Source organism: Acanthaster planci, linkage group LG15 (genome assembly GCF_054643075.1).
Source record: "Acanthaster planci isolate LZ-2023a linkage group LG15, COTS_SCS, whole genome shotgun sequence".
Taxonomy (NCBI): Eukaryota; Metazoa; Echinodermata; class Asteroidea; order Valvatida; family Acanthasteridae; genus Acanthaster; species Acanthaster planci.
The window spans coordinates 979,592-1,005,188 of NC_141791.1; the positions used below are offsets into that span (position 1 = coordinate 979,592).

A 25,597-nucleotide genomic window follows, 5' to 3' on the forward strand; every position below is an offset into this window, starting at 1 on the left:
TGAAATACTGAACTTGAGGAGAAAATTCAAAACCTCATGACTACATGTAGATTTCAGGATATTATTGGCAGTGATCAAATTTGTGTCAGATCAGGAAAAGATCTTTTCCCGATTATATCCATTAATGTTTGTAACTGCCATGGAAACGGATCATTAAGAAAATTCAAATTACGTCTGCAAATACCAATCAAATGTCACTGGAGGGGGGGCTGGGGACAATGATGAAAACAGGAAAATTCTAAATTAGCCAGGGAAAATTCCAAGTAGCAGTGATCAGTTTGACATATGAAAAGCTAACTCTTTGCTAGAAACATGCCTAGAGTAGCCTAGATATGCATTCAAGATGCACTTCTAAATAAGGTAATGTAGAGAACAGCAGAGAGCAGCACCTGCAAAGACCATGCGAGTATATGACAAGAAAATGAGCCTTTTGAACTGAACAAGTGTAGGCAAAAAGATGTCCTCTTTTTTGCCAATAAGTTTCTTCAGGTTCCGCTCTGTTGTGCTTTATCTCTTCAAACATTTCCAGTACATGTGAGTTTGAAATGACTCATTCGAAACCTACCGTATGACGAATACCACTCGACAAGAAGATTTCAACAATTTTGAAGCCATGGAGTTGTTAAGGCTAATAACTGGATACTTGCTAGGTAAATGAGATTAATGCATTTGTACTCTTTTCAAAATAGATTTCTGCTGCTGTGAGTTCACCTTTAACTTTAAGAGACATTTGGGGGGGATTGAGTTCATGTGGACATGCAGAGAGCTGTTTGCCTTGGTTGTGTACTGACAGATTCAAGCAAAGTTGAAGCATAGTTTGAGTGCCCCTTTAAAATTGCTTTAAATGAACCACTGATGGTAAAAACTTGATGGTAAAAACTAGAAAATCACTTCTAGTGATGGTAAAAACTAGAAAATCACTTCTTTAAAAAATTTATTGCATGTAGTTTCAGTCACTGGATGCTCTAGACATGGTCATTTGTTGTAACATTCAACAGACCTTACATATATCACTCATTAAACCTCTTTTATACATTCTAGGTATTTATAAGAAGTTACCGATCAGCTTGTACGCATCAAAAAGATCCCCTCTTAGAAAAATTGCACTCCTGCAACCTCTGTATTCAAAGCTCTCCTTTCAATAAGTAAGTCAAAATGTAGGTTTGCTTCAAACTCATTTAATACCATGGAGGTAGGAAAACTACTTGTAAATAATTTAAATGATGTACGTGTAATTGTAGTGCCCCTTTAATGTCTGCAGGCAGCCTCAACATTTCGATGTGACCCTAGAGGACCATAGGAGAGATTACCACAGACCGTAAGTCAACACAATACCACGGAGACTCTATGTACGCTTGAGCGATCCACCGTGTGCTTGTAATTGTAGGAACACCAGTCCACGTAAACACGACCGGGCCACATAGTGCACTGACGGCCCTGCCACTCTGCATGTGTGATTTCACTTCGACAGGAAGTCACCTGGTCTGTTTTTGGTGGGAAGTTTTTACAGCACAAATCTTTGCAGTTATTGAGACGTTCATATCTTTGCATAACTGTGCGGTGACTGTACACACTGGCGGCGATCGGCTGCACTTTAGCCCCGTGGAGTTGTGTGCCGCAGTGCGAGTGCTCGCTTGCGCAAGCTTGCACCAGCTCTATGCTTGTACACAGTGTAGGATAGGATGAGCTTTCGTGAGATCAGCAGGTGCAAGAAATGTGCTCTTTCAACGTGTTGAATGGGTAAGTACTGTACAGGTGTTGCGTGCACGTTATTGTACTTTGCTGATTTTATTTATCTACTGTACCTACTCAGTTAGCCTATTATTGTATATATGAGTAATTCCAGAAATTAGGGTCCTTTTTTTCGTGTCCCTGTCACGTGACACATGATTTTGTAAGTTCGGGACACATTTTCTAATTTCCAAGAGTGATGAATGAATACAGATTACCTGCCCAACAAAATAGTAATAGTTTGAAATCAATTTCCAGTGATATTTCCATGTCAGATAATAAAGGTCAGGTGTAACAGGGACACGAAAATGTCACACTTTTGGACCCCTAATTTCTGGACTTACCCACATGCAAATTATGCTGCCAAGACTTCTCAGTGGTACCACTAGTACTACACACTATGTGCTAAGAATTAATGCACCAGATTTCTGGTCCTTTTCAATACATGTATGTACGAGGAGCATTTGAATGAGCGTGGGAATTTTACAATCTTGATGATCTCACATCTTTTGAAATCAATGTACAGTTCACAATTACAGAGACGTGACCACAATGATGATTTAAAAAACATAAAATATGTACTTTTTAATATAAAATGTTTTTTCAGTTTTAGAATTGCCATGCTAATACTTTTGCACATATCTGTGATTTGCTTTGAATGTTTATGAAAATTGTAGTGCATGAAATGTCAAACGTACTATTTTGTTCACATTTATAGCCATTGCTTTGAAAAGATACTTTTTTTGTCATGGATGAAAACTTTTTCTACTCAGATTTAAACTATCGCCCAAATGCTTTCTTCTCCAACCTCACAAGTTGGCAGTTCAGATAATATTCTTAAATATAGGATTATACATGTAGGTGTTCTTGCACAGAAGTGAACATAAAATAATTTTATTCTGGAAAATATTTTCTGACAAATGCTCTTTTTTTCTTAACAGAAAATCTAATCTGTCAACTTTTCAAGCAACCAAAACAGTGTGAAATATAAATTACACCAAATTTACTCATCTGTTTTCCATTCAGGCTGTTTTAATTCAGAGTTGCAAATTCATGCAGACAGGCATCACGCTTTGTTTTTTTTTTAATCTTAGAACATGTTCTAATCTAAACCAAGATGCCAAATGAATAATTCTGTAACGATCTCTTCCATGTCCTTAGGCAACCAAGTGAATACATTCTTGGAATGCTCCCCCAGGGCATCAAACTCTAAGAGTTAGAAAAAAAGGGCCATGCAGGGCTGAGTCATCATTAACGTCCAGGGGCCTAGATCCAAGAGGAGTGCAGCATCTTGGTCACTCTGGGATGTTGCCGGTTTGATGGATTAATAAGGAGGACATTTCTGGCACTTACACATCTCAATATCTCTGCCTCATTTGCCTCGGCAACAGCCGGTGTGGAATGCTGCGGATCTCCCTCACCGAACCACATCAGCAAGTTACTGTTTTGTCTGATACATGTAAGAATAAACAATATCCAGCAAGAATTTGTTTACGAAGTGCGGCTGTATTAAGCTGTTCACAGTCATCGTGCCAAAAGACTGATAAGAATCGGTGGCCGTAAATAGCAGATGGGATTTGTTGGAATTTGTCCGTCTGCATCACTGGAATATTGTGATTTCTATTGAGTGGATAAATTGCTACAGGACAGCACTGCTCATTGTACTGTTTGGATGATATGTATACTACGACTTGCATCTGCTTTGCAATCAAACTGGATATTTACATCTTTGATGCTAGAGTGAATATTTGAGATTCATCATCGTGTGAAGTTGTAACACAAAAAATGTGTATAAAATCCTTAACAAGACAGGACAATTACAATGTTTCCCTTGAACTCGTGAATGCAAAGTCATCTATTCTATGGGACTGTAATTGATTTGCAGGCTGCATGCCTTGGAATGCAAGTACTTGTACTGCCGAAAGTCAGTTTGAATTTTACACAGACGAACTTTGAAATGACACTGTTGTTCTTCAGGAGTTTGTTGGAGGATAAAGAGTACGTGTACTTTGTGAGAGAATAAGTGAAATGCAGAACATCATGGATAAATACAAATTCGCCAAAGAGAACTTCCGTCACAATTTTTCTGTCACCTTTTTGTTGGTGGTTGTGAGTGTTCAGTGTGTTGTTGTGCAGGCTCTGTTGACATCTAATGTTTCCTTCTCCATGGAGCCAGTCAGTACCTGTCTAAACTTCTACTCCATGCCTCTTCCCCCGCCGGTGTTCTACTGTAAAGTTGAAGGATTAAAGGTGGGCATGCAGGTACTGTGGCTTCGAAATGATGCTATCATTGGACCAGAAGATTATGACAATGGAGATTTTGTCTTGATGGAAAATCTTGCTGAGAGGATCTATGAACTCAAGATTCAGCGAAAAATTACTTGGAACGATGATCGTAGTCGGTACACCTGTGCTGTTTATCGTGTTACCAATTCATCAGACCAATCAGAGTGGACTTTATTAAAGCATTCACATGTGGCAAAACTTAAGGTCAACTTCTATGTCCCTGAGAGGAAATATCCAGAATGCTCTATACGTGTGGCTCAGCCCTCATCACCCTCATCATCATCTGCCAAAGTAACAGCATACGAAGATGGTAGAGGCTTTACAATAGTTTGCTGCTCTGAGATAGTGCATCCTGAGCTGAGTTTGGTCTGGCAGAGAGGAAATAACAAAGGGATGGTGGAACTGGCACGTCTGAATACCTCGCGTGAAAGTGCAAAAGATCAGAATGTGTGTCTTACTCTTGATGTCACCGATCATCAGAGTGAATATACTTATAGCTGTCATCTCACCATTGCACGAGCTCCAATCAGAACCGAGTGTCGGAAGAAATTTCAAGCGTCAAATGACACGATATGGCATGAGAAACAAGAGCGTACTTGCAGCTTTCGAGATCGAGGTATCAACCTTCTTCAGCAGAACACGGCCAGTGTCGAGAACGATGCAGCATTCACCTGCTACTCCAAGGGAGCCATCAAATTCCTATGGCAATTTTCCCCAAGGTTAGACAGGAACAAGAACCAGTACCACCTTTCCGACGATGGGGCTTCAGTCTTACTCAACCTTGACAGTCTCAGCCACATGCAATACAACATCACCTGTGTGGCTGTTGGAGAGAACAGCATTGGATCCCGTTCCCTAATCATCGAGATCAGTCCGTCTGACTCCAGAGTCCAGAGCATTAGGATTGTGGCCATAACCCTTGGAGTGCTTGTGGTACTTGTCATGATCCTCCTCATTCTCTACGCTGTCAAGACCAGACTTCTGGATCGTAGCAAAAATGACCACACCAGAGGACTCACCCCGCAGGAGATGAGAGCTCGAATTCAGATTCGCCGCAACGTTGCTGGAAACTCTGGGGGGATATACACCTTTCCCTCATCACGGATGGCCAGTTCGAGCATCACGCCGCTGATGGAAGGACCGGAGGAAATGGTGACTACAGTCGAGCATGAACGCCCTCCAAGTCCAAGGCCACCACGCCCAGGAATGATGCGACCGGGAAGCCATCTGCCAGTGCAGGGAGCAGTCGGTGGCATCATTCTTGACGAAGAAGAGATGGTGGAATGCGAGTATCGAGATGAGTCCGAGGAGGAGGAATTTGAGTTTGATCCAAAGAAAATGAATGTGGAAGGACTGCAGTATGCCGATTTGGAGTTCAGCGAGGATGAGGACGATATCAAAGATACAGTTGAGGATGACTCGGAATCAGGGGATGACGAGAGGAACAAAAAGAGCAATGGTGCCCCCCCAGTAGGGAAACCAAAGATAGACTACGCCAACATCGTGCACTTTGACCCACGTAGGAACAGTGAGCCTCGAAGGGACAGTGATTCACGCTGGAGCACTGCTGATCCATGGAAGAAGAACACAAATATTTAAGACTTGATGCACTTGTAACTCGAAAGCCATCAGAAGTTCAACATGGTAGGATTCTGTTACCCTTCGGTGGAGCTATATGGTTATGAATACATCAACTGTTGTGTGTTGATGTTTTTATCCTTAAATAATCAGTTCTCAAATCGTTTATGTACTTTCATCTCTTTCAATATGTTTTTTATAAATCTGGGTGAGTAGGGCTAAGGCCTAAGGGGACTCACATGTGGCCAGGACCTTCCACAATTGGAAACTCTTAAGTTTTCTAGTGCTTGACAGCTCTGTTATAATTTCTAAAACTTGAAGGTAGCATGACTATTGGCCAGATAATTCTGAATAGCCAAATGTAAACTTGGGTTTAAAGAAGCAGCGTGTTTTAAATGTCATTGTTGCCTTATATGCATGACCTATCAATGGTGAATGAGAGCGCCAGACTTGCCAACTTTTTATAATTACCAATTTGCTCATAACACATACTCGATTTATTTTGAAGTTTTGAAACTAAAATCTTTCAAAACACAGTTTTGTTCAAGTAATTTTGTAATTTCGGTTAATTACAACTATCCAGTCCCAGAATTTGGATCCTGTTCCAGATAAGAATGTGTGGTACCTGGTTTAGGGTATTATAACCATGCTTGTCTTTCATATCAAATTTCTGTGGATTAATTCGAACCATGTTCACATGCCTACTCCTTTACCTTATTGTACCAACTGTCTGGTGCCCTCATGTGATTGAGTTTAACAAAAGACAACACCGAGGCGAAAAAGGCTTCACTGAAAATGGTCTGTGTGCTTATGTTTGAGCTTGAGGTTTCTGTATTAAGAAGGTGAACATTTTTGGAGAGGTATTCTTTGTTTTAGAAACTGTCCAAGGAGGGATAGGTACACGTGGTAATTATTTTGTACTGAGAAAAGTAACAGTAATTTGCCTGTATTCAGAACAAAAATTAGTCTATATTTGTCTTGTGAACGCTGCAGATGTAGACCCTTAGATACATATACATGTGTCATTCCATGAGGTTGGGGCACAGTTTGTGACGGTGAATTGTGTCATGGCTTCTGTAAAAATGAAGTCATTCCCCTGCGTGTGGATTCCAAATTGACATTGTTAATACAACATCTTGCAGGGTTGCATACACAGATATCTGTTATTTTTGCAGAATAAATGACCTACTCTACAGATCATGATAGGTGGTAAAAATTACCGATGTAACAAGGATACCGTCACAAATTGTGGCCAACCTCATTGAATGACCCATGCGTGTAGTGCATGTAGTATCACATGTATCCTTAGATGTCTGAGAAACCCAACATAACTCAACTGTAGTCTGTAGCTTACTATTAACACGTTAGTTCTGACATGAAGTATTCATTTCATGTACTCTTTCAATGCATCTGAAATTCCAAACATCTCTTTAGTGACAAATATAAACTCTTTATTAAGCCAACTGACAAATCTAACTCATATATTATTCTGACGATGAGACATGCTTCAAAAAAATTTTGCTGTAAATACCATGCACCTTTAAATCTTTGTTTTATAGACATACAGTCCTAAAATTTGTTCACTTTTCACTGTAGGGACTGAAATTCGTTTTCTTTCTTTGTGTTTCAAGACAAAATGTCTTTTTTCCCCGAAAGGGACACCCTCCAAATTGAAGAAGTACATGTAGATTGCAGATGAAGTAAATATGCTTAACACAACAACACATCGTTCTGAATTTGGACTTTCCCATAAAAAGGCAGAAAGCTTAATTTTTGTTTTACATTATGAGAAATGCTGAAAAACTTTCATACCAAGAATGCTTAGGCCTATATTTTATGTTTTTTCCACCTATGTCTTGTTTTGTTAATCAAATTGTGTCAAATCAAAGGTATGCATTCATAATTGATTTGTTGTCTACCTTAAAGTAAAACTGAAAACGCACTAGGCTGGTTTTACTGCTCTGTAGTCTTCTGAGCTTCTGCCAACAGTATGCTGTATGCACATGAGCCACTTCGGTATTTCAAAATAACATGCCCTGCACGAGGCTTTTCGGGATCAGCTACGTGCGCGCGTCTTGCCAATCAGCACGCAGCCAATCTGGTTCGTACGTGACTTCGTCACAAAGGTGGACGCGCCACGATTTACAGGCTCTCATTGGACAATCGCTGAAGTTGTGCGTTAACTTCCGGTTCCATGGTTCCATGTAAACGGCGATCAATGCATGTAACCCTATGTGCAGTGCACGTGTGCAGTGGGCGTGGTTTAAACTGAAGTGACGTCACACGAACAGGATAGATATGCATGGAAGAATAAATCTTCTGATATCTCTGACGCAGCCATACGCTGACTAGCGCGCGCGTTGTTCCCGAAAGACCTTGGCTTCTTAAAATATCGAACTGGCTTATTGGGTAATCTATGATGTGCATGACCATGCCAGGAGGGAAAGGTTTGATTTCTGCCAGCAGTACTTACTATTAAAGATGAGTCATGTTCCGAAATCAGTACCATTAATAAATTCAAGTAACACATGCACAGAACAGAAGACGAAATAGTGTAATGATATTTAACCATTAATTGATTCCGTCCAAAAAACAGAAAAAGAGGCAGGACTCTGTTTGGAAAACAGTGTTTATTTTGTGAATCTGCTGTAGTAGCTTCGGTGCCAACTCGGCTCGTGGAAGCAAAGCAAGGATGCCTTTCTAGGTCAGCGGGAGAAGGGAAAACACTTAGGGGGAAGGAAATGTGGTGATAATGTGACAGTGAAACGTCATCCTGCCTTACTTTCCATGAACTATTTTAAATTGCAACCATTTGGGTTACAAATTCGGCCAGAACGATCAGTTTGTTTGAATCCACTTTTAAGGCTACTGTACTTGTAAAATCTGAGGTAGATTGAAATGGACAAGAGCACTGGAGTATTAAAGCCATTTAGATATTTTACAAATGTTAAGGTCATTTGAGAACAAAGCACGCGTGTGAGTCAGCGTATGGCCACGCTGATAGAGCAGCCCTTGCGGGCATTTTAGGAAGTAGAGGTAGATTTTGGCGCAATGTTTCCCTCTCAAGTTACGCAATTTTTCATTTTCAATAAATTAATGTGCAAGTAAATATTTACAAAGGCCTTTTTCGACGGTATTTAAGAATGAAGAATGAAAACCTTTTGCCTTTGTTTTTACCTATCCAAGAGTTCCGGAACTAGCTCAAGCTGCACAAACCGCCTCAGGAGAGAATTACTGTCACATCCAGAATAACTCAGGTTTTGGCCGGTATACCGACGTTTTGGTGTTGAAAAGAAAGTGATATAACGCCTAAAGTATATACTTAGAGGACTTATTTGGGAAATGGACATCCCTTTCATCTGCGTATATCTCGGACTGTGCCTATTTTGTAGCCGTCAAGTTGCAGTCAGAAACGGAACAAAGGGAAGCGATGATCTGTACCGCTGACGTCACTACTCAGTTGTTTGGTTGTGACCTTGAGGTCATTGTATACAAGACACTGCCCCTTGTCATTAAGACGTCTACGGAGACTTCTTCAGTGCTCAGGGTGACCCATGATATACTGTACTGTACATGTAACATGCATACAGTTACACTGTACTTGTACATACATGTACTCCGGCAGCAGAAGCCAGAGAGAACTGATTCACGGCTCCAGCCACGGAGGAATGGTCCGGCTTTTGACCGCAGCAATAATGCTTGGGATGACTGGGTTGAAGGCAGGGGACAGGCTTTTTTTGCTGGCGTTTTATTACTCTATGTACTGGTGCTTGGGAATATTTTGGACTTTTGTTTAGTCTTTAGTTTCATTCACTGCTGACTGATGTCTGAGGCCCCGTACCCCTCCACCTCTGCACAGATGTTTGTAGGAAGTCTAAGTAGATCTTAAAGACAGAGATATGGTAATAACATGTGATAAGACGAGCATATTCTGTAATTTGGTGCTCGCATTTTTAAGACAAATTTTATAGGAGGACGAAAAAAAGATTTTTTAACTTCTCAAGAAAAACAATTAAGGGTGTTATTAAAAGTTGGAGGGAAGTATGCATTTTTTTTTCAAAAAAGAAAAAAAAATCTATCCCTTACCACTAGTGCCGAAGACCAAAGCTCACAAAATTGAAAAAGGGGACTTCGCGCCGTCTGAGCAGAAACATCGGTAAATTTGTTGGTTGGCGGGTCCGAGACTTCTTAATGTAAAAATTTCTTTTCCAGTTCTGAATCCGGAAGGACTGCAGATCCAAGCACCAACTTAAAAAATCTCTCGCCTAAGAACCGAAAGCAGCAAGATCTATCTCTTATCACTGACGGCGGTGTTCGCACCATAGCTTTTCTCTGAAGGGCAAGTGCGCTATTTTTAACAACCGTCCGTTTCAAATGAGCATAACTGCATTGTTCCGAGTCTAAAAAAAGAGAATGTGTAATAACTGAAGATCAAGGCGTTTTTGATGTGACATCAAAGGTCAAAGTTGTTGACATTCGTTGACTCTGATAACGAACGTTGTATTTAAGAAAGAAATCTACTCCAGCATTGTCTTCCATTTTCATTGTGCGATCAAAACTAAATAATGTATTCAAGTCATCTTAGCGGTCAGTCTTGAGTTTGACCTAGGTATCAAATGTAAAGAACGATGAATGAACTTGTCCGCATAAAATTCGTATAGAAACTGCCACCAATGACCTCTGGACAATGGGCAAACGGGAGGCATTGTCTAAATTCTTAAAACCTTAAACGGGGTATTTAATCCTTTCTAACATGTTGAAACTTTCCAATTACCTCCCCTCTAAAGAGTTATACATGCATATGAAATCCACTGCCTTTTATATGAAATTTTCAGCAAGAACCAAGACGATTAACTTGTAGCTTGGAGTAGTTTGTGAGTTACTGCGCACAAATCGGTACAAGAATGTTTATCACCCGAATCTAAGAGCTCTGTACTTTGCTTGTTGTGAAAGGGAAACATTTATCAAAGCATGTCGTCATAAATGTAGCCACCTTTGCCTTTCTTTAAGTTTAACGGAATCTAAATTCAAAAATTACTGAGAGGAAACTTTCTGCACCGAGGACATGATAGCTGATGTAGTAGAATTCGGTTTTAAAGCTTCACAATTTTTTTTTCCAAATTTGTTACGGTAAATGCAACTAAGACCAAGAAACGTGAAGAACGTTTTAACATCTTAACCTGAAAAGGCAAAATTTGTGTAGATGAGTACGACGGGTTCATTTGAAGTTCGTTCCTTACTCAAATAGATAAGTCAATCTGATTGTCTTAGTCAAAATAAGAACATCCACCAATAAGAGATGAAGCTACTAGGCCAAGGTAGGAAAGTCTAGTGTCTTCTGTCGCGTTCGATTGATTTCTCGCCACCCTGACCGTGGCCACAAAAAACCGACTTCTTATTGTCGATGACCCTGAAGAGTTGTTGACAAGATAAACTGGTCCTCGTGACTTGTAGTCATTGTTGCCCTCTTCCCCGGCAGTCTGAATAAACAATGACAGTTTGTAACGGACACTTGAAGAGGCCGAAGGAATTGGCAAACCTTCGCCTGGCAAGCTGTCAATCGTTCTCGAGTTTTCACTGGCTGATGGTTGGTAAACTTCTGAAGGCGGTTGTCTTTGTTACGTCACTGAAAAACAGTAAGGTAATTCCAGGGCCAGCATGGGCCAATCATCCGCTAAATGCGCATACTTCGCTTGTATGTGGGCGCCTTTTAACGGGCAAACAACAGGACCAAGAGTCTGTTTGAACGGGAAGGTCACTGGACAATGTGAACTTCTGCCAAGGAGGGGAGACCAAAATATCGACCAGGTATATGAAAATAATGGCCATTGTGGCGTTAGAGAACAGAGACCTGGCCGGAGTGTGACCTGCGAATTAGCGAGTTGAGCCGTTAGCCCGCCAGGGGGCACGAAGACCGTTTCCTGGTGGAGAAACAAAGAATAAACCAAGGAGGAGGCCTTGGTGGACTTGACCATGCATGGAAAGGTCTGTCTCCTTCATACCAAGCAGGAGTTTAGGGACCCATTGTATCCAAGCTCTATAAAAACCACCGCCTGTTATCAGAGGGGCATTAAGCTTGAGCTGGGATCAGCAAACAGCTGTTCAGAAAACCAAAGTAACCATCTGCATGAGATGAATAAATTTTGAGTTCGCGGATTGATTGAGTGCCTGGAGCTGAAGTGGACACGAAAGAGCACTTTTCCTTTACCATCTGTTGCTGCCTCTGAACCGCTTGGATTCGGCACAGCGCTTGATTTTTTAACTGAATTACCCGCTGACTTATTACTCCATTCTCTTACAGAAATTGAGCATCAGTGTTGGAGATGGGTCGTATTTCTCCCCTAGTTTATGCCGTGATTCTAGTGGTAATGACGACGCATATCCAACGTGTCTCGGGCCAGATAGGTTGGTTTGTCCACTCACCGCGAGACGTTGCTCTGCTCGAGGGAGACTCTGTGGTTTTGAAATGTCAGCTAAACATCGGGATGATCGTCGAGCACGGCGAGTATAAAGTCACTTGGTCCAAAAACGACAAGAAACTTAATTTTACCGACCCAGACCACTCCAATTACTGGCTGACTGGAGATGTACACTCGGCCCAGTACTACTTGCTGATCTCCGAGGCCGATCGCAATGACGCTGGCAATTTCTCCTGTGCAGTGTATGAGAACATCGGGACACACTCTGCCGAGGATCTGTGGGTGATGCACGCCGTTACGACAGCTGAGGTGCGAGTCATCGTCCGCCCGCCTCCCCCGGAGTGCCGGAAAACTGACTTGGACATCCAGTCAAACCAGACGGAACTCAACTACGAAGGGGATCTTATTGAGTTGTCCTGTGCAGGGTATCTTAGCCACCCGTCGTTTATGCTAGAGATGAGGTTTAAAGACATGGTCATCACAGAGGAAGACGGTGCCTGGGTGCACATTGACGAAGATCAAGTCCAAGAACAGGCCTACCGCTTCGTCGCTGACTACCGTGACAACGGTGCCTCCTTCACATGCACCCTAACTTCCACGGAATTCCCCCAGTACAACGAGTCGTGCGAGATGGTGGCCCTGAACATCCTCCACGAACCCAAGCTGGACTTCGTGTCGGACAGGAATGAGGTGTACCAAGGCGAGTCGGTGACCGTGTCCTGCCTGACGGTTAGCAATCCCGCCCGCGTCATATTCAACTGGCACACGGATCCCGTCCAGAACGTGGTTTTCCGCGAAGGAGGCCGTGTACTGGAGGTTCCCAGTGTCTCATCCGACACAGGCTTCTTAAACATCACCTGCGTGGTGACTAATGACCACGGAGTAACCAGAGCATCTAGACTCATATCGGTCCTTACCAACAGTACCGACCCCTTGCCGACAGAACCAGAAGAGGTACCACAGACTGTGGCGCCTATCACCCCCGAGGATTCCACTCAAGCTCCACCTATCGATCCCCCGACGTCAACTGTTGCCACCCAAGCTGTAACCAAGCCATCTGACAAAATCAGCACTACCTCTTCCAAACCGTCTACGAAAGTGACCGAGCCAAGTAAGGACAATCTTGGCTTAAACAGCGATGCGACCATCAGCACCCCGGTGATTGCCGCAATTGTCGTTGTGACGCTCATCATCATCGCAGTCCTTGTCCTCATCTTCGTCTTCATGTACAAGACAGTCAAGTTGAGCACTAAACGCCGTGATGACGAGATCCGTGTGGTGTACCGCGACGGAACCAGCACTGTCATCGACAGGCGCACTCACGGAGTACGCGGAAACTTGAACGTGACGGTAGAGCCGGCGGTCAACGAAGGTGCCGTGATCTCAACAAACGACATGGAGCCTGGTGCTTACAGCATGCCTCCACCCTACACAAAAGGGGATCTACCAAGTGTATTGGACATCTCAAGAAATAGCATGGATGCATGCGGGCAAGATGCTACTCCGTACAACGACAGTAAAGACGATATGTATGTAGACATGCAAGGCCAATTCTAAGCAGATTTTGTTTGAGTAACTTAGTGAGGGATGGTGGACGATTGGTGTTAATGTCCCAAGGTAGGATTATTTCAGAGTTGAAAAAAAAAGAGAATTTGCACTGGAAACAATATGTGTAAGAGAAATTGTTGACATACAGGTATTTTTCCGAAATTTCAGTCAACAATTTGTTATGGTTCATTAGCAGGAAGCAATACTCTTCTTGAACACAGAACAGTGAATTCATATAGAAATGTTCGTCGGATGGAACAACTGATGCTGCGCTACACTGCAAAATAAATGCGCTGAAATTGCTGTTACAGTTTTCATTTTTAAACTCATCATCTGCACACTAGGTACAGTAAAATAAAGTTATCTTATTTTGTTCTGTTAGTTAATTACGTGCGCTGCAAAGAGGGATATAATCAGTGGCGTATCCAGCGAGGGGGCGGGGGGAAACTTGGCCCCCCTGACGGCCTTTTTTTTCTATTTCATTTTCCAACTGATATTACCTCATAGGTGAGTCGGGAAGAAACTAATCGGTATACTAATATTTATCAGATAAAAAGGCTATATTTTCTCCCCCATTATCATGTTTGTATGAGCCCGAAAGCGCATTTGTTATTCCCCCTACACCAAACGCTGGATACATTACTAGATATGGTAATGAAATACAGATGTAAGGCACGGAACCAAACTGGAAATGTAATTGTGAAATTAACAACTCGTATACGCCAATATTTATTTAATTTGTGGGTGATTGTTGAGTAAGTTATTTGATGAGGAAAAACGTTTTGTCTTGTTTTATAAAATAAACAACTCTTAAAATTCCATTGACACAAGTGGACAGTGAATGTCTTAATGTCAGTTATGACGTGAAGAGCTAATATGATTCAGTGTATTTTGCAAGACTTAACTTAAATACATGTACTGAGGGCTTATCAACAACTATCAAAACTCCGTTCTGAAATGTTGCGCTTGAAATATAAAAAGCAAAATCTCATGAATAGCACTCCTCGCCCGTGTATGTTTACACGAACTATAGTAATATTATAATCAATCACAGTTTGAACCGTAGCTGTTGTTTTATTTACCATAGTAACTATGAATTGATAAACTCGATTTTGAATTTCTTAAGAAAATAAAAGTATTATACCGAACTTTGATGTTTGTGATGCATTTGCAAATACCAAAATTGAGGATATGCAAACAAGTACTGGTTATTAGTGACTCCTATTTCAATAAAATTTTAATTTTTTTTTCACTCACCCTGGGTTTGTGGGAGGACAATCGAGGCTAATTTTACCCTCATTGGTTTGGTGATTGTTATCAGGTCAAGAAGGGTTAATACGCTGAATCATAAAAGAAAACATACCCTTACTTAAAATGCCCTCTTTCGGCATTCATTACCGTTCACATCTTAATAGTACTGTGTTAAGAAAAGAAATGTTCATTCAATTATTAATCTTTCTCAAGGTAGGTCAAATATGGGGGAAAATAAAAAAAAATTGCTTTTTGCCGCAGATTGATGTGTGCCCGTTACAGGTCACTTTCCAACCTCGCTCCAGCTTTCTGCTCAATAGGTCGGTACAAGGCTGTTCAGTGGTTTGTCATTAAAATCTGTCAGAACAAAGAAAAAATCCGGTCTTGTCCTTGTGTTTTTTATAAAGCCTTGCAGGCCAGTCGTTTCGTTATGAAAGACCCTCAAGCTGATGTTTAACCATGCATTTTTTGTTTTTGAATAGTTGGAATGTTAGTTAACTTTGTTTTTTTTCTCATGAATTTGTTCATCAAAGCATTTCGCTCCGTCGTGATTGTCATCTTGCAGTCCTCGCACGAGGTCGGTACTCACATGCATGTGTAGTTACATGTGAATGTACATGTACATCAGAGAGATAAACAGCGGCAGTGAACCATGCAAACTAACAGTAGTGGGGCCGCATTGGTAGGGAAATTTACGGAGGTAGTTCTCTTTCAATAAGTACTGCCCCTGCGTTTTCATGCCTCGTCCACCTCACGACCATAATTACGTTGCACAAAATCATCCGAAGCGAGGAAAAAATGAAAACGTTGAAGAACAAAGAATTGGGACATAAAGCAGAATGTTGTAACACTTATCTGTCAACTGAGTTCCAACAGCGCATGCCCTAAACCCAGCACGTCTGAGGTCATTAGGGAACAGCAATACGCGCACGTGAGGTTGGCCCATCAGCTCAGCCCACCGACCGCATGAACAGTTTGTTTTCGCATGACCTTGCATTTTTGAAACACCAAAACCGCTGTCAGCCGTTCCCCAGTGATGTGCAGATTAATTGCCTTCGTGAAAATCTTTCGGAAAGAATGTTACAAGGAAAATAAAATTGCTCCTCTGAGCGTTTCGCATTCAGTTTTTATCATTTCATGCTATTCTTATCTATACTGTATACCGGTCGGAACTCGGCAGTGTTCTCTCAGCTTTGTCCAAATACACGTAATGCAACAAGCAATATCAAACCACAGACATCAACCCATTACAGGTTTCTTATCAACATCTTATCTTCCTCAACAGCGTATTTGGCGGGGCTGAGAAACCTTGGGTGGTCTTGTTATTGCAGGCGGGTAATTTAAGATTTTTTTGGTAAGGTTTAGGTGTGGTGATATTGACCCTACGATGCCATTATCTTTGCTGTCACTGACATACTTTGATCGAAATAGCCAGTGTATTTTGGACTGGGGAATTGAAAATATTTCATGGTATTTTTCAAGTTGCTTTTTTATGAGGGCGCTGTTCTGATGTATGCAGCCGCCATGGGAATTTAATGAGCCGGTTCGGTATTTCAAAAAAGTAAGGTCATGCGGGAACAAAGCGTGTGTTGTTGGAATACCGAACTGGCTCGTCGATTTCATTTGAACCACAGTTGAGCTTCATGGCACCTTCCACATTTAGAATATTTGCAATAAAACTGAAGAACTTGGCATACTCAAACATCTGAGGTAAAATATGAGAGCGCGTGAAGACATTTTATACGCATGTATTTAACCTTGAAACGTGTGAACAAAATGAAAACAAAACCATTCTGTATGTCGTTTTGTCACGTTTTTTAATAACAAGCTTCTTTCATTGATTTTCAAACCTCATTTTTTCAAATATTACAAAAGCCACTACAGTTATTTTAATACACATAGTGAGAAATGTTTAAAGGCAGTCCTGACCGTAAAAACAGGACTGAGGCATTACTAGTGATTAATGCCATGTTTGATCATTCCTCTGTTACTATGGTTAGGGAAGCTTTTAAAAAAGTTGCAAAAGCTTTGAAATCATTAAACGGTGTTAATGTTCTTATAACAAAACATCCCTTGATAAATATAGAGACTAAAGTGGGTTCCATTTCAAGCTGAAAATGCCGAGTCATAGAGTTAGCACCAGTTATATTTTTTCTCCTAAGGCTTATACTTTTAATACTAAAAAAATGTGAATTTCTTTTCTCTACATTACATGTGTGTCTGACGGTAGTGCTTGGCTTTACAAGTAAGAATAAATAAATTTCATGCAATGTACTAATATATATATGGAATGTTTTTGTCGAACGTCATGACGTAATTACTTTCTGAGGTCTGCCTTTTTAAATATTTCCTGTCCCTTTTTTAATTTTAGCGTTTCTCTGTAAAGTCAAAGTAGCAAAGTCGTGAACCCGATGAAGGTACATCGTAACTATAACGCACTTACCGGTAATCCAGTTACGAAAGGTACTGTCCTTTCGAACGAACTCTCCTTTGGGATTTGTCGAGGGTGCATACGTTTGGCTCTTCGTCTCACTCATGGCGTCACCAGTACTAGTACTAGCGGAACCCTGATGACGAGTATAAGTAGCAGACGACAGAAACGGAATGCTTAAGGGTAAAAGACGACTTGATGAAACCGAGTTTAAAAGTGCCTTCCCACCAAATGAGACAAGAAAACCGCAATAGGCTTTGCAGAGCACGTTCATAATACGGCATACGACGAAAATATGCTTTGAACCTGTTTTTATGTAAGGTGATGAGGTCATAACCCAGTTCATGAAACTCTCCAACGAACGAAATGTGTACGATCAGACTGGTAACCATTTTTCCAGCATCGAATTTACTTTGAGAAGTCTGGGCTTCAATTTATTTTCTCACTCTTTTATCTAGCGCCCTCAAGTGTCAGACATGTACCACTCTATGTACATACTGTCACGTGCGCGACAGAAGAGTACGTACAGAATTCATGCACAAAATCGGGCGCCCATCCCGAGACCTAAATGTGCTTGGACCTGTCTTTTTTATCCGTATTTATGTTATCATTTAATTTATATACGTCATTTTTTAATGAGGGTAAACCTCTGAGTCCCATCAGCGCACAGCCTTTGACGTGATATCCCAAAGTGGGAACATTGCTGAATGCCAGCGTAGAAGTGGAAGTATCTAGCCTTGATTTGAACCCTTAACTCTGTGAAGATTCCCGTCAGGGAAGACTTCTTCCCCAGTTACTCCATTCTTGGTGATAGTGTGCACGGGCATAGCCTGGTGTCTCCAAAGGACTTGTTAGTCATGTTTGGTCAGAACTGAACTTTACTGGAGCCCATACTTTTCCTGGAGCCCATCATAACTGCAAAAAAAAATGCCTGCCATCTATTGTGAATCCGCCTGTTCGAAAGCTACGACAAGACTGAGGCGTCTCAGTCGGCCCAACTCAGTGACGTCGTAAAATCTTACCGTTTTTCTCATGTCTAGCTCTCAACTATTGGCTGTACGCGCGGATCATCTAGACTCTCAAAGATCGGCTTGTGCTTCGCATGCGTCGTCTCGGCCAGCAGGCACCCGAATGGATCCGGAAGATTCATAAGTCTCGAGTTCGGATCACCAAGATGCTTGCACTGAGTAGCCTGGTGTTCTTCATCAGCAACTCACCGAAGTCTATCACACTGATTAGTGATTACATCCAAGACACCCTTGGCGTAACCCGTTGGGATGCCAATGAGAACATCCAAGAAGTGTCCATCGTTCTTCTCTTTATGAACTCTTGCATCAACCCGCTCATCTACAACTTGTTCAACAAGAGGTATCGACAAGTCTTTTGGGAGGTATTCCTACCTTAGTTACTATCCACGCCAAGTCACCCAAACATGCCAATAGTTTTTCACCTGCTGATTTCTGAGGACTGAATGATAACCTGCACGATATGTGGTTATGGGGGACCCCCCATGTGATGCACAAGCTGTATATCCTAAGGCTGTTGTGCCTACTGCACCCCGTCGGAAATCTTAAAGGAATTCCTATTAAAGATTCCATCAACACAAAAGAAGACACAATAGACAATATAATTGTAATAAAATGAAACCCTTAACTCCTTGTCCTTGTACATGTGAAACAAATTAAGGATTGTAAAGAATAAAACTACAGCTGCATAAAGAAAAACAAACAAACAAAAACCTGCATCAAATAAAGATTGCCTAGCCCTGTTCACTGTGACTCTGGCTAATTGTGTGAAGAATTAATTACTACACCTAACGTTTAACAAAGAGCGGATCCAGAAGCACTAGTACTTTTATGGCCATTCGAGGCAGATGCCACATTTTACACGCTTTTACATATTGATACTTTTTACACCAAGCCCCCATGGGGCACGACCTCCGTTGGTCCACTCGCAGCCCGAATCCGCCCTTGCTAACACCTCGTCTACTTTCTAAAATAATAATAATAACACGTCACTTGTCTGCCGGGTTCGCGTACGTTTCGTTCTTCGATTTTAAAACGAAAATAAAACAGTCGTTTTCCGTTTTTCGATTTGAACACGAAAAATAAGGAAAAAGGCGAAGAAGTCGATTCTTGTGTTTCGTTTTGAAAAAAGCGAAAAACTGAAGTAATGTTGTTGTAAATTTCACTTTATATCCCATTTCGTTTGACTTCGTTTCGGATGTAAGCACTTCCCAAAAGAAAATTGAAGCTGCTTTTATTAAGAGTGCGAGAAATTTCCTTGTGGGTTGCCTTCTTTGAAGCAAAGAATCTCTCGTATTCCTTTAATTCATGTTCAATTTGGTGGCTTACAAAGACGATTCTTACATTACCAAATGAAAAATGAAACTGTTTTTCGTTCTTCAAAAAGTAGATAAATAGATTACGCTGTTGTTTATGTTCGTTTTCACATTGAAAAACGAAAAAGGAACGTAGGCCTAATTGTCTTGGTTTTTTTTTTTTTGAACGAAAGACGAAAAAACGACTTTTCAAATCGAAAAACGAGAAACGTCCCGTTTGTCGATTTTCATTTTGTCGTTTTTAAATCGAAAAACGGAGAACGACTTATTTTTTGTTGTTTTGATTTTCGTTTTCAAATCGAAAAACGAATGGACGACACGTACGGCCGGACACGGACACGTCGTACGCACCCTGCCGCTCCCTTATTCCCGTGCATTTCTTTTTTAACGTAGAGCGCCCTCTGCTTTGCAGTAGTCAACATTTAAACATGGCAGCCACCATCGAGTAGTGGGCCGGTGGTGATTTTGCGTTTGAAAAAGAAAACTTACACCGTGTAAATACGGTTTTCATCAGTGTTTTTGCATCGTTTAACTGATTTTAACACACTCGAATTTGTGAACTTCACGTTTGTCTGATTTGCAGTAATTCCGAAGGCCATTAAGCGTTATGAATGCGAAGAAGAAAATTGAAGTGAATTCGTCCTCGGTAAGAACATCAAGAACGACATGCGTTGACATGTTCACGTCTTGTTAATTTTTCAAGAATTCCCAACTCTGTGTTAGGCCTACTGCAATTTGGCAAGGTAGCCTCATTCTTTCATCAAGATACATGTACTGGGCTCCCTTTGGATTTCTATGGCTACACTGTCATGATCATGATGATAGTCACTCTGTGTTTTGTAACCGTAAGCTGGTAAGGGCTGCTCATGTTGCTCATGTTGCTTTGTGCGCTTAGCAATGTACTCCGCGCTGCTTAACGTATTCAGGTCAGTGAGTTGAAATGTGTGCAAGCATAAATTAAAACTCACGAGGCATTTTTTTTCATGAAAGTGTTCCACATCCAGACATCACGCGACACCCGTCTCATGAGACTGGTCTGAAAAATTTTAGCCAAAATGTTCTTTAGGCCTAGTAAATGTTTCAAAATTTTCACTACGAAATTTAACTTTTTAGGACATCACTATCTGATGGCTAAAACGACTACTTTTATTTTCATTATTTTTCCATTCCTTCATTCGCAAGTGTATTTGGATGGCCTTTGCTCTGAGTACTAGGCCCCCTATACCCAGGGTTTGGGGTGTGCTGGCTGTGTCTAGCTGACTGCACACGGCAGGCGATTAAGCCTTTCTTGTACAAGATTTTTTTTATGCAATGTTTTTTAGGGAGAGAAAAATGAAACCACGCAATAAATACAGCATATTTGATAATGAAAATGTTAAGCTGGTGTTTCACAGGCATGCAGACGGTGGATGCAAAACATAAAATTTCCCTTGGCCTTAGAAGTAATGTACAGTTAACTGCAAAAGTTTTAAATCACCTAGAATTTTGTGGGTATTTCTGTCACTGTGCCTGAATTTCACTGCTTTATTGAATGATTACATAAGATGTTTTGTACAGTGGTGAGAACATCAGGGCCATGCTATGAGCCAATTTGCATGAATTTTGTTGCAAAGGCAGGCCTTGTGTGAAATTTTGTATGTAAGGCAGCATGGGTAAAAAAAGTCAGTCTAAGTAATCAGAAATGAAGGAGGGCACTCTAAATGCCAGACTGTTAACATTTCAAATCATGGAAATGTAGCCAAATAGCTGTTTAACCAACATACCAAGGTTACACATTGGAAATAAACATTAGTTACAATGATTGATTGGTTTAAGTTTGATTTTTCTTCAGGTTAATGCATTTTGTATGCATGGTCCTAAACTGTTGCTAATGATTGTAGCTCCGAAATTGACCCCCCCTCCAAATGTCATTCATACTGTTGGTCATTGACTCAAAGCAACAACAAGCAGCAGTTTAAGTCAACCTCTGAAGATTCATCCCTTCTCCATTGTTTATTTATTGAACCAAACTGATGGGAGAGGAACATAATATTTTTGGCTTTTCCTTTAAGAGCATTAAAGTAACTGATTAATGAAGTTGAAGGGTTTTTCTTCACAGCTTGTCGGGCTAAAGGCGGAGTTATTCCGCAAGCAGGAGGCACTCCGAAAGGAGAAGCTACAACAGGGCTCAACTACAATCAAGTCCAAACCTGTCCCCAAGGTATGGATCATTTTTATTGATTCTACAAAGCTGCGCTGCCAAACTGAAAGTCATAAAGCCCTTTTTAGTTTTCAGAAGTTTGCAGTCGGAGGATTTTGAATGTTACCTGTACATGTATGTGTAATTTAATGCTCATAGGACTCAGAGTGGTTGAATTTTATATCAAATGACGTTTCTGAGGCAGAAATGGAATCATTTTCCCAGCAGTTACAAAAATGACCTTAACTTTTGACTTCATTGCAGAAACCAAGCATCTGGTCCAAGAAGAATGCCGGTGTTCAATCACGAGCAGAGAAGGATAAAAGTCTTACAGTTGAGGAAGAAAACCAGTTGGACAAGTCCAGGTAATATCATCCGTTTATTGTTACTTCCACATAAGTAGGTAATTTGATTTCATCTTATTCCTTTGTGAATTATGGGTCATCTTGGACGTAAAAAGTTGTAGCACCCAACCATTACAAAGTGAAGTTGGCCATCCAGTAATGTATTATCCTCAATTATCCAGTGACGTTTCACAATTGGCATAGACTTTCATTGCACTCTTTTTGCATTTGTTTTAGTAAAGAGTTTGTGTAATGTTGAACTTCTAAATACATTTGGGTAAGACTATCAAATGAGTGAATAAAAAGTTCATTGAGTTCCTTTAAAAGTCTCCATTCCCAGAGTGTTGTTGCAATACCCGTATCAATCCATTAAAAAACACTGACGTTTTGGTGTTTTTTTCAGGGCAGCCCTTGAGGCCAAGACTAGGCTGTATGAGCAGATGTCTCAAAGATCTGTACTGTCTGCAGGTACGTGTAAATCTCAACCTCCATAGTAGTCTGGTTCCCTGTGCATACCAGTGCCTTTTGTACCAGAATAAATAAAGGAGCCTGACCAAAGTGAACAAAAGAGAAGCAAGAATATTGGATTTTTGACGCCAGAAGTTGGAACATCTTACAACCTGAATGACTGTCAAGTGTTACTCCCAACAATAGAGATGATTGTCTAATATGCATCTTTGCTCTGATTAAAGTTGTAGTTAAAGTCACCTGAATAGGTGCAAATACCGTGATATACAGAGAAAATCAAGAAATGTAAAAAAATCTACATTAATTCCTCTAGCCCTTTAGCCAAAGTTAAGAGAAAATATGTTTTGTCGGGCAGATGATGAGGTATCAGACCGCTTCTTGGTCGATTTTGAAAAGAAGGCCATCGATGAGCTCCATGAGGAAAAGATATATCAGCAAGAGAAGAGTGAGGAGACAGAGTATGAGATGGGAGCTACAGATGTTCCTGGCCCAGTCGACCCAGAGGATGAATGGTAGGAGGAATTCCTTCCCAGGAATAAGTGGAACCAGGGACGGGATTCATTGGCAAGGTCTTTGCAGAAAAGTTGATTTTCTGTTGGGTTCTCCCTCTCTTTAAGTGTTGTGGAGAGAAATTTCAAAACTCATGAAAACTTTCTGATTCTTCACAGCCATATCTCTTGATGCTGTGCAAAATGTAAATAAAACAGTCATCAGATATGATATTTCTTCAGAAATGGATGCCTCCTCTTCAGATATGTTTCTGCTGAGGGAACTCTGACCGTATATGAAGCTATTTGCAAAGGGCCAGTTTGTGAATCATTCAAAATACAACTCTGTCTAGAAAACAGAGGACCCCTCAGTATTTGAAAATTTCATCATGTAATTCTTTGAAGCCATGTCAAACCAATGTTCCAACTTGGTGTAGTAAGGATCAGAAGAGACCTACTTCCTGCAGTCTGGACGAGGAAGCTGGCTGGAAGCACTTCAGGAGTGAGCCAGTTTAAGAAGTTTTGAGCCTCTGTCTACAAACCAAAAGGCCTACTCTTCATACTTGAAAATTTCTAAATGTGATTCTTTAAAGCTGAGGTAGTATTAGTATGGTCAAGATTAGCAGAGAAGAACGTTTTAGAGTTTCGTTAAGGAAACTGGTTGGAGATACCTCAGTTTAAGGGCAATTGCAACAAACCTATATTCTCATTCTGTGTTCTATTTTGGATACCAGGGTAGACTATGTTGATACTCTCGGACGATCGAGACGATGTATGAAGAAAGACCTTCCAGAGCTGATCAACATGGACAAACGCCTCAACCCACAGGCTTTCAAGTAAGTCTAGAACTCTCCTTAAAGTCCTTAAAGCAAAAGGAACTGTAGAGATTTCTTTAATTTTAAGCTTTGTTGAGGCATTTTGAAAAGCTATCAGGATTGGCATATGATTCTGGTGGAAATGTCTATCTCTTTAATCTCATTTCTATTTTGATTTAAATTCTTAACCTCTGTCTAAATTTTAAAGTAAAACATAACTCAGTAAATATTAACATTGCCTAACTCTTAAAGTGGTTGGGGGACAGGTCCGTTGATAATTTCTACGATGTCATCACAATGCATTTTTTTCTTTTTTTTTACTGAGCCTTTCGGAGTTTTTCTACTAATGCCTTGCAATCATTTTGAAATTAATCTTGAATGTACCATTCTTGCAAAAGGCCCATTTTTCCAAGATAGGCCAGCCAAACTGTCAACTTTGCCCATTGACGTGTTTGATGTACGCTTGCTGATGTGTGAGAAGCCATACACTATAAATGCCCATAACAAAATCATGTCTTTGAACTTCACAGGTGTACTCATAATGAATGTCATTAAGTGCATGATAAGTGTCAAAAAGACTGGGAATATATTGATTTTCAGAGAAAAAAAATAATCAAAAGAATTACATACAGCCATCCCTCACAGTATCCTCCTGTCTGCCCGTTGGATGATTGTATACCGGAAGGTGACATTTTTGTCATTGTTTTGTTACGCACCTCAGAGACGCTGAAGAGAAGACTACATCTGAGGAACCACTACCTGATCTCCTGTCCAGTGACATGTACCGAGAGATGATGCGCAAGAAGTGGGAGGAGGAAGAGGAAGAAATGAGGAGGCGGGGACCAGGCTCAGTACACTACCAGAACGTCAGGTTTGACGGTAATTCAGTTCGCTTCTTGGCTCTGTTTATGCTCAGCAAGGTAAATCTGGTTTTGATCAGTGTGTTGTCGGACCACGTCAGGTCACGTCCCCTCAGGACAGCCTGATTCCATCAAGTTGAGTCATGTAGTTCGCTCTAGGTCATTTTTGGTTCGAGTCAAGTCACTGCAGGTCAACCAGGTCAGAATGAGATAGTTAGAATCGAGTCAAACCATATTGTGTCTGATGTTAGGTTGTACAAGCTCATGATCGGTCATCAAGAAGGTAGCACTGTGTTATAACTATCTCATTGTTCCATTTTCATCTCTGATTAATTCTTATATCTCTCATGTCTCAATTTTCCAGAGGTCCGAGAGATGGGCGTGGGTTACTTTGACTTCTCCAAGGATGAGAGCGAGAGGCAGAAGCAGATGGAGATGCTGAAGCACCTGAGAGACGAGACTCTGGACCAGAGGAGCAAGAGTGAACAGCTGAAAGCCAAACGCAAGGCTGCTCTGAAGGCACGGCTGGAGAAAGTCAAGCAGCGGAAACGTCTCAAGGGGGAGCTGGTGGAAGATGAGGAGGAACAGAAAGATGAAGAACGGGAAGAAAGGGAAGAGGGAGAAGAGGTGCAACAAGAGGAGGATGTACAGCAAATAGCTGAGAGATTGAAGGCTGCCCCCATCAGGCCCTGGGATATAGGAAAAGGTAAACATTCAGAAATGCAGATCTGAGTCCAGTGAAAAAACCTGTCAGTTGTAAATTGATTGCTAAAAATTTCCCCTTTTCATTCTTGCTGTCAACAGAAGAATCTCAGTGGGAACGAGTCAAGAGGCAGGTTAGAGCAGAGCGCCCTCAAG

The 25,597-nt window shown here is 41.1% G+C and overlaps 5 protein-coding genes across 5 annotated transcripts in view; 4 read left to right on the forward strand and 1 right to left on the reverse strand.

Annotated features, from left to right (window-relative positions):
• The window catches only part of LOC110974623 (uncharacterized), a 36,311-nt gene extending 18,694 nt beyond the window's left edge, over positions 1-17,617 (reverse strand). The window contains exon 1 of the mRNA XM_022226416.2: positions 17,257-17,617. Within this exon, the coding sequence (XP_022082108.2) occupies positions 17,257-17,590 (334 nt within the window). The 5' untranslated portion in view covers positions 17,591-17,617. The remainder of the gene's footprint in view (positions 1-17,256) is intronic.
• The window catches only part of LOC110974622 (protein DGCR6-like), a 49,250-nt gene extending 27,465 nt beyond the window's left edge, over positions 1-21,785 (forward strand). The window contains exon 8 of the transcript XR_015427816.1: positions 21,684-21,785. The gene's annotated coding sequence lies outside the window, so the exon portion shown is untranslated. The remainder of the gene's footprint in view (positions 1-21,683) is intronic.
• On the forward strand, positions 1,325-8,138 carry LOC147796557 (uncharacterized). Its single transcript, XM_087146388.1, has 2 exons — positions 1,325-1,740; positions 2,893-8,138. The coding sequence occupies exon 2, from the start codon at positions 3,760-3,762 to the stop codon at positions 5,614-5,616; it is 1,857 nt and encodes a 618-aa protein (XP_087002514.1). The 5' UTR covers positions 1,325-1,740; positions 2,893-3,759; the 3' UTR covers positions 5,617-8,138.
• Positions 10,451-16,969, forward strand: LOC147796558 (uncharacterized). The gene has a single exon (XM_087146389.1). The coding sequence runs from the start codon at positions 11,919-11,921 to the stop codon at positions 13,569-13,571; it is 1,653 nt and encodes a 550-aa protein (XP_087002515.1). The 5' UTR covers positions 10,451-11,918; the 3' UTR covers positions 13,572-16,969.
• Positions 19,986-25,596, forward strand: LOC147796559 (coiled-coil domain-containing protein 174-like; the record flags this gene model as incomplete). The annotated part of the gene is made up of 9 exons (XM_087146847.1): positions 19,986-20,231; positions 21,684-21,785; positions 22,029-22,129; positions 22,512-22,576; positions 22,932-23,088; positions 23,799-23,900; positions 24,601-24,758; positions 25,104-25,445; positions 25,544-25,596. Coding segments are annotated over exons 1-9 (1,119 nt in total), but the record flags the coding sequence as incomplete, so codon positions are not given.
• Between the last annotated feature and the right edge of the window lies 1 nt (position 25,597).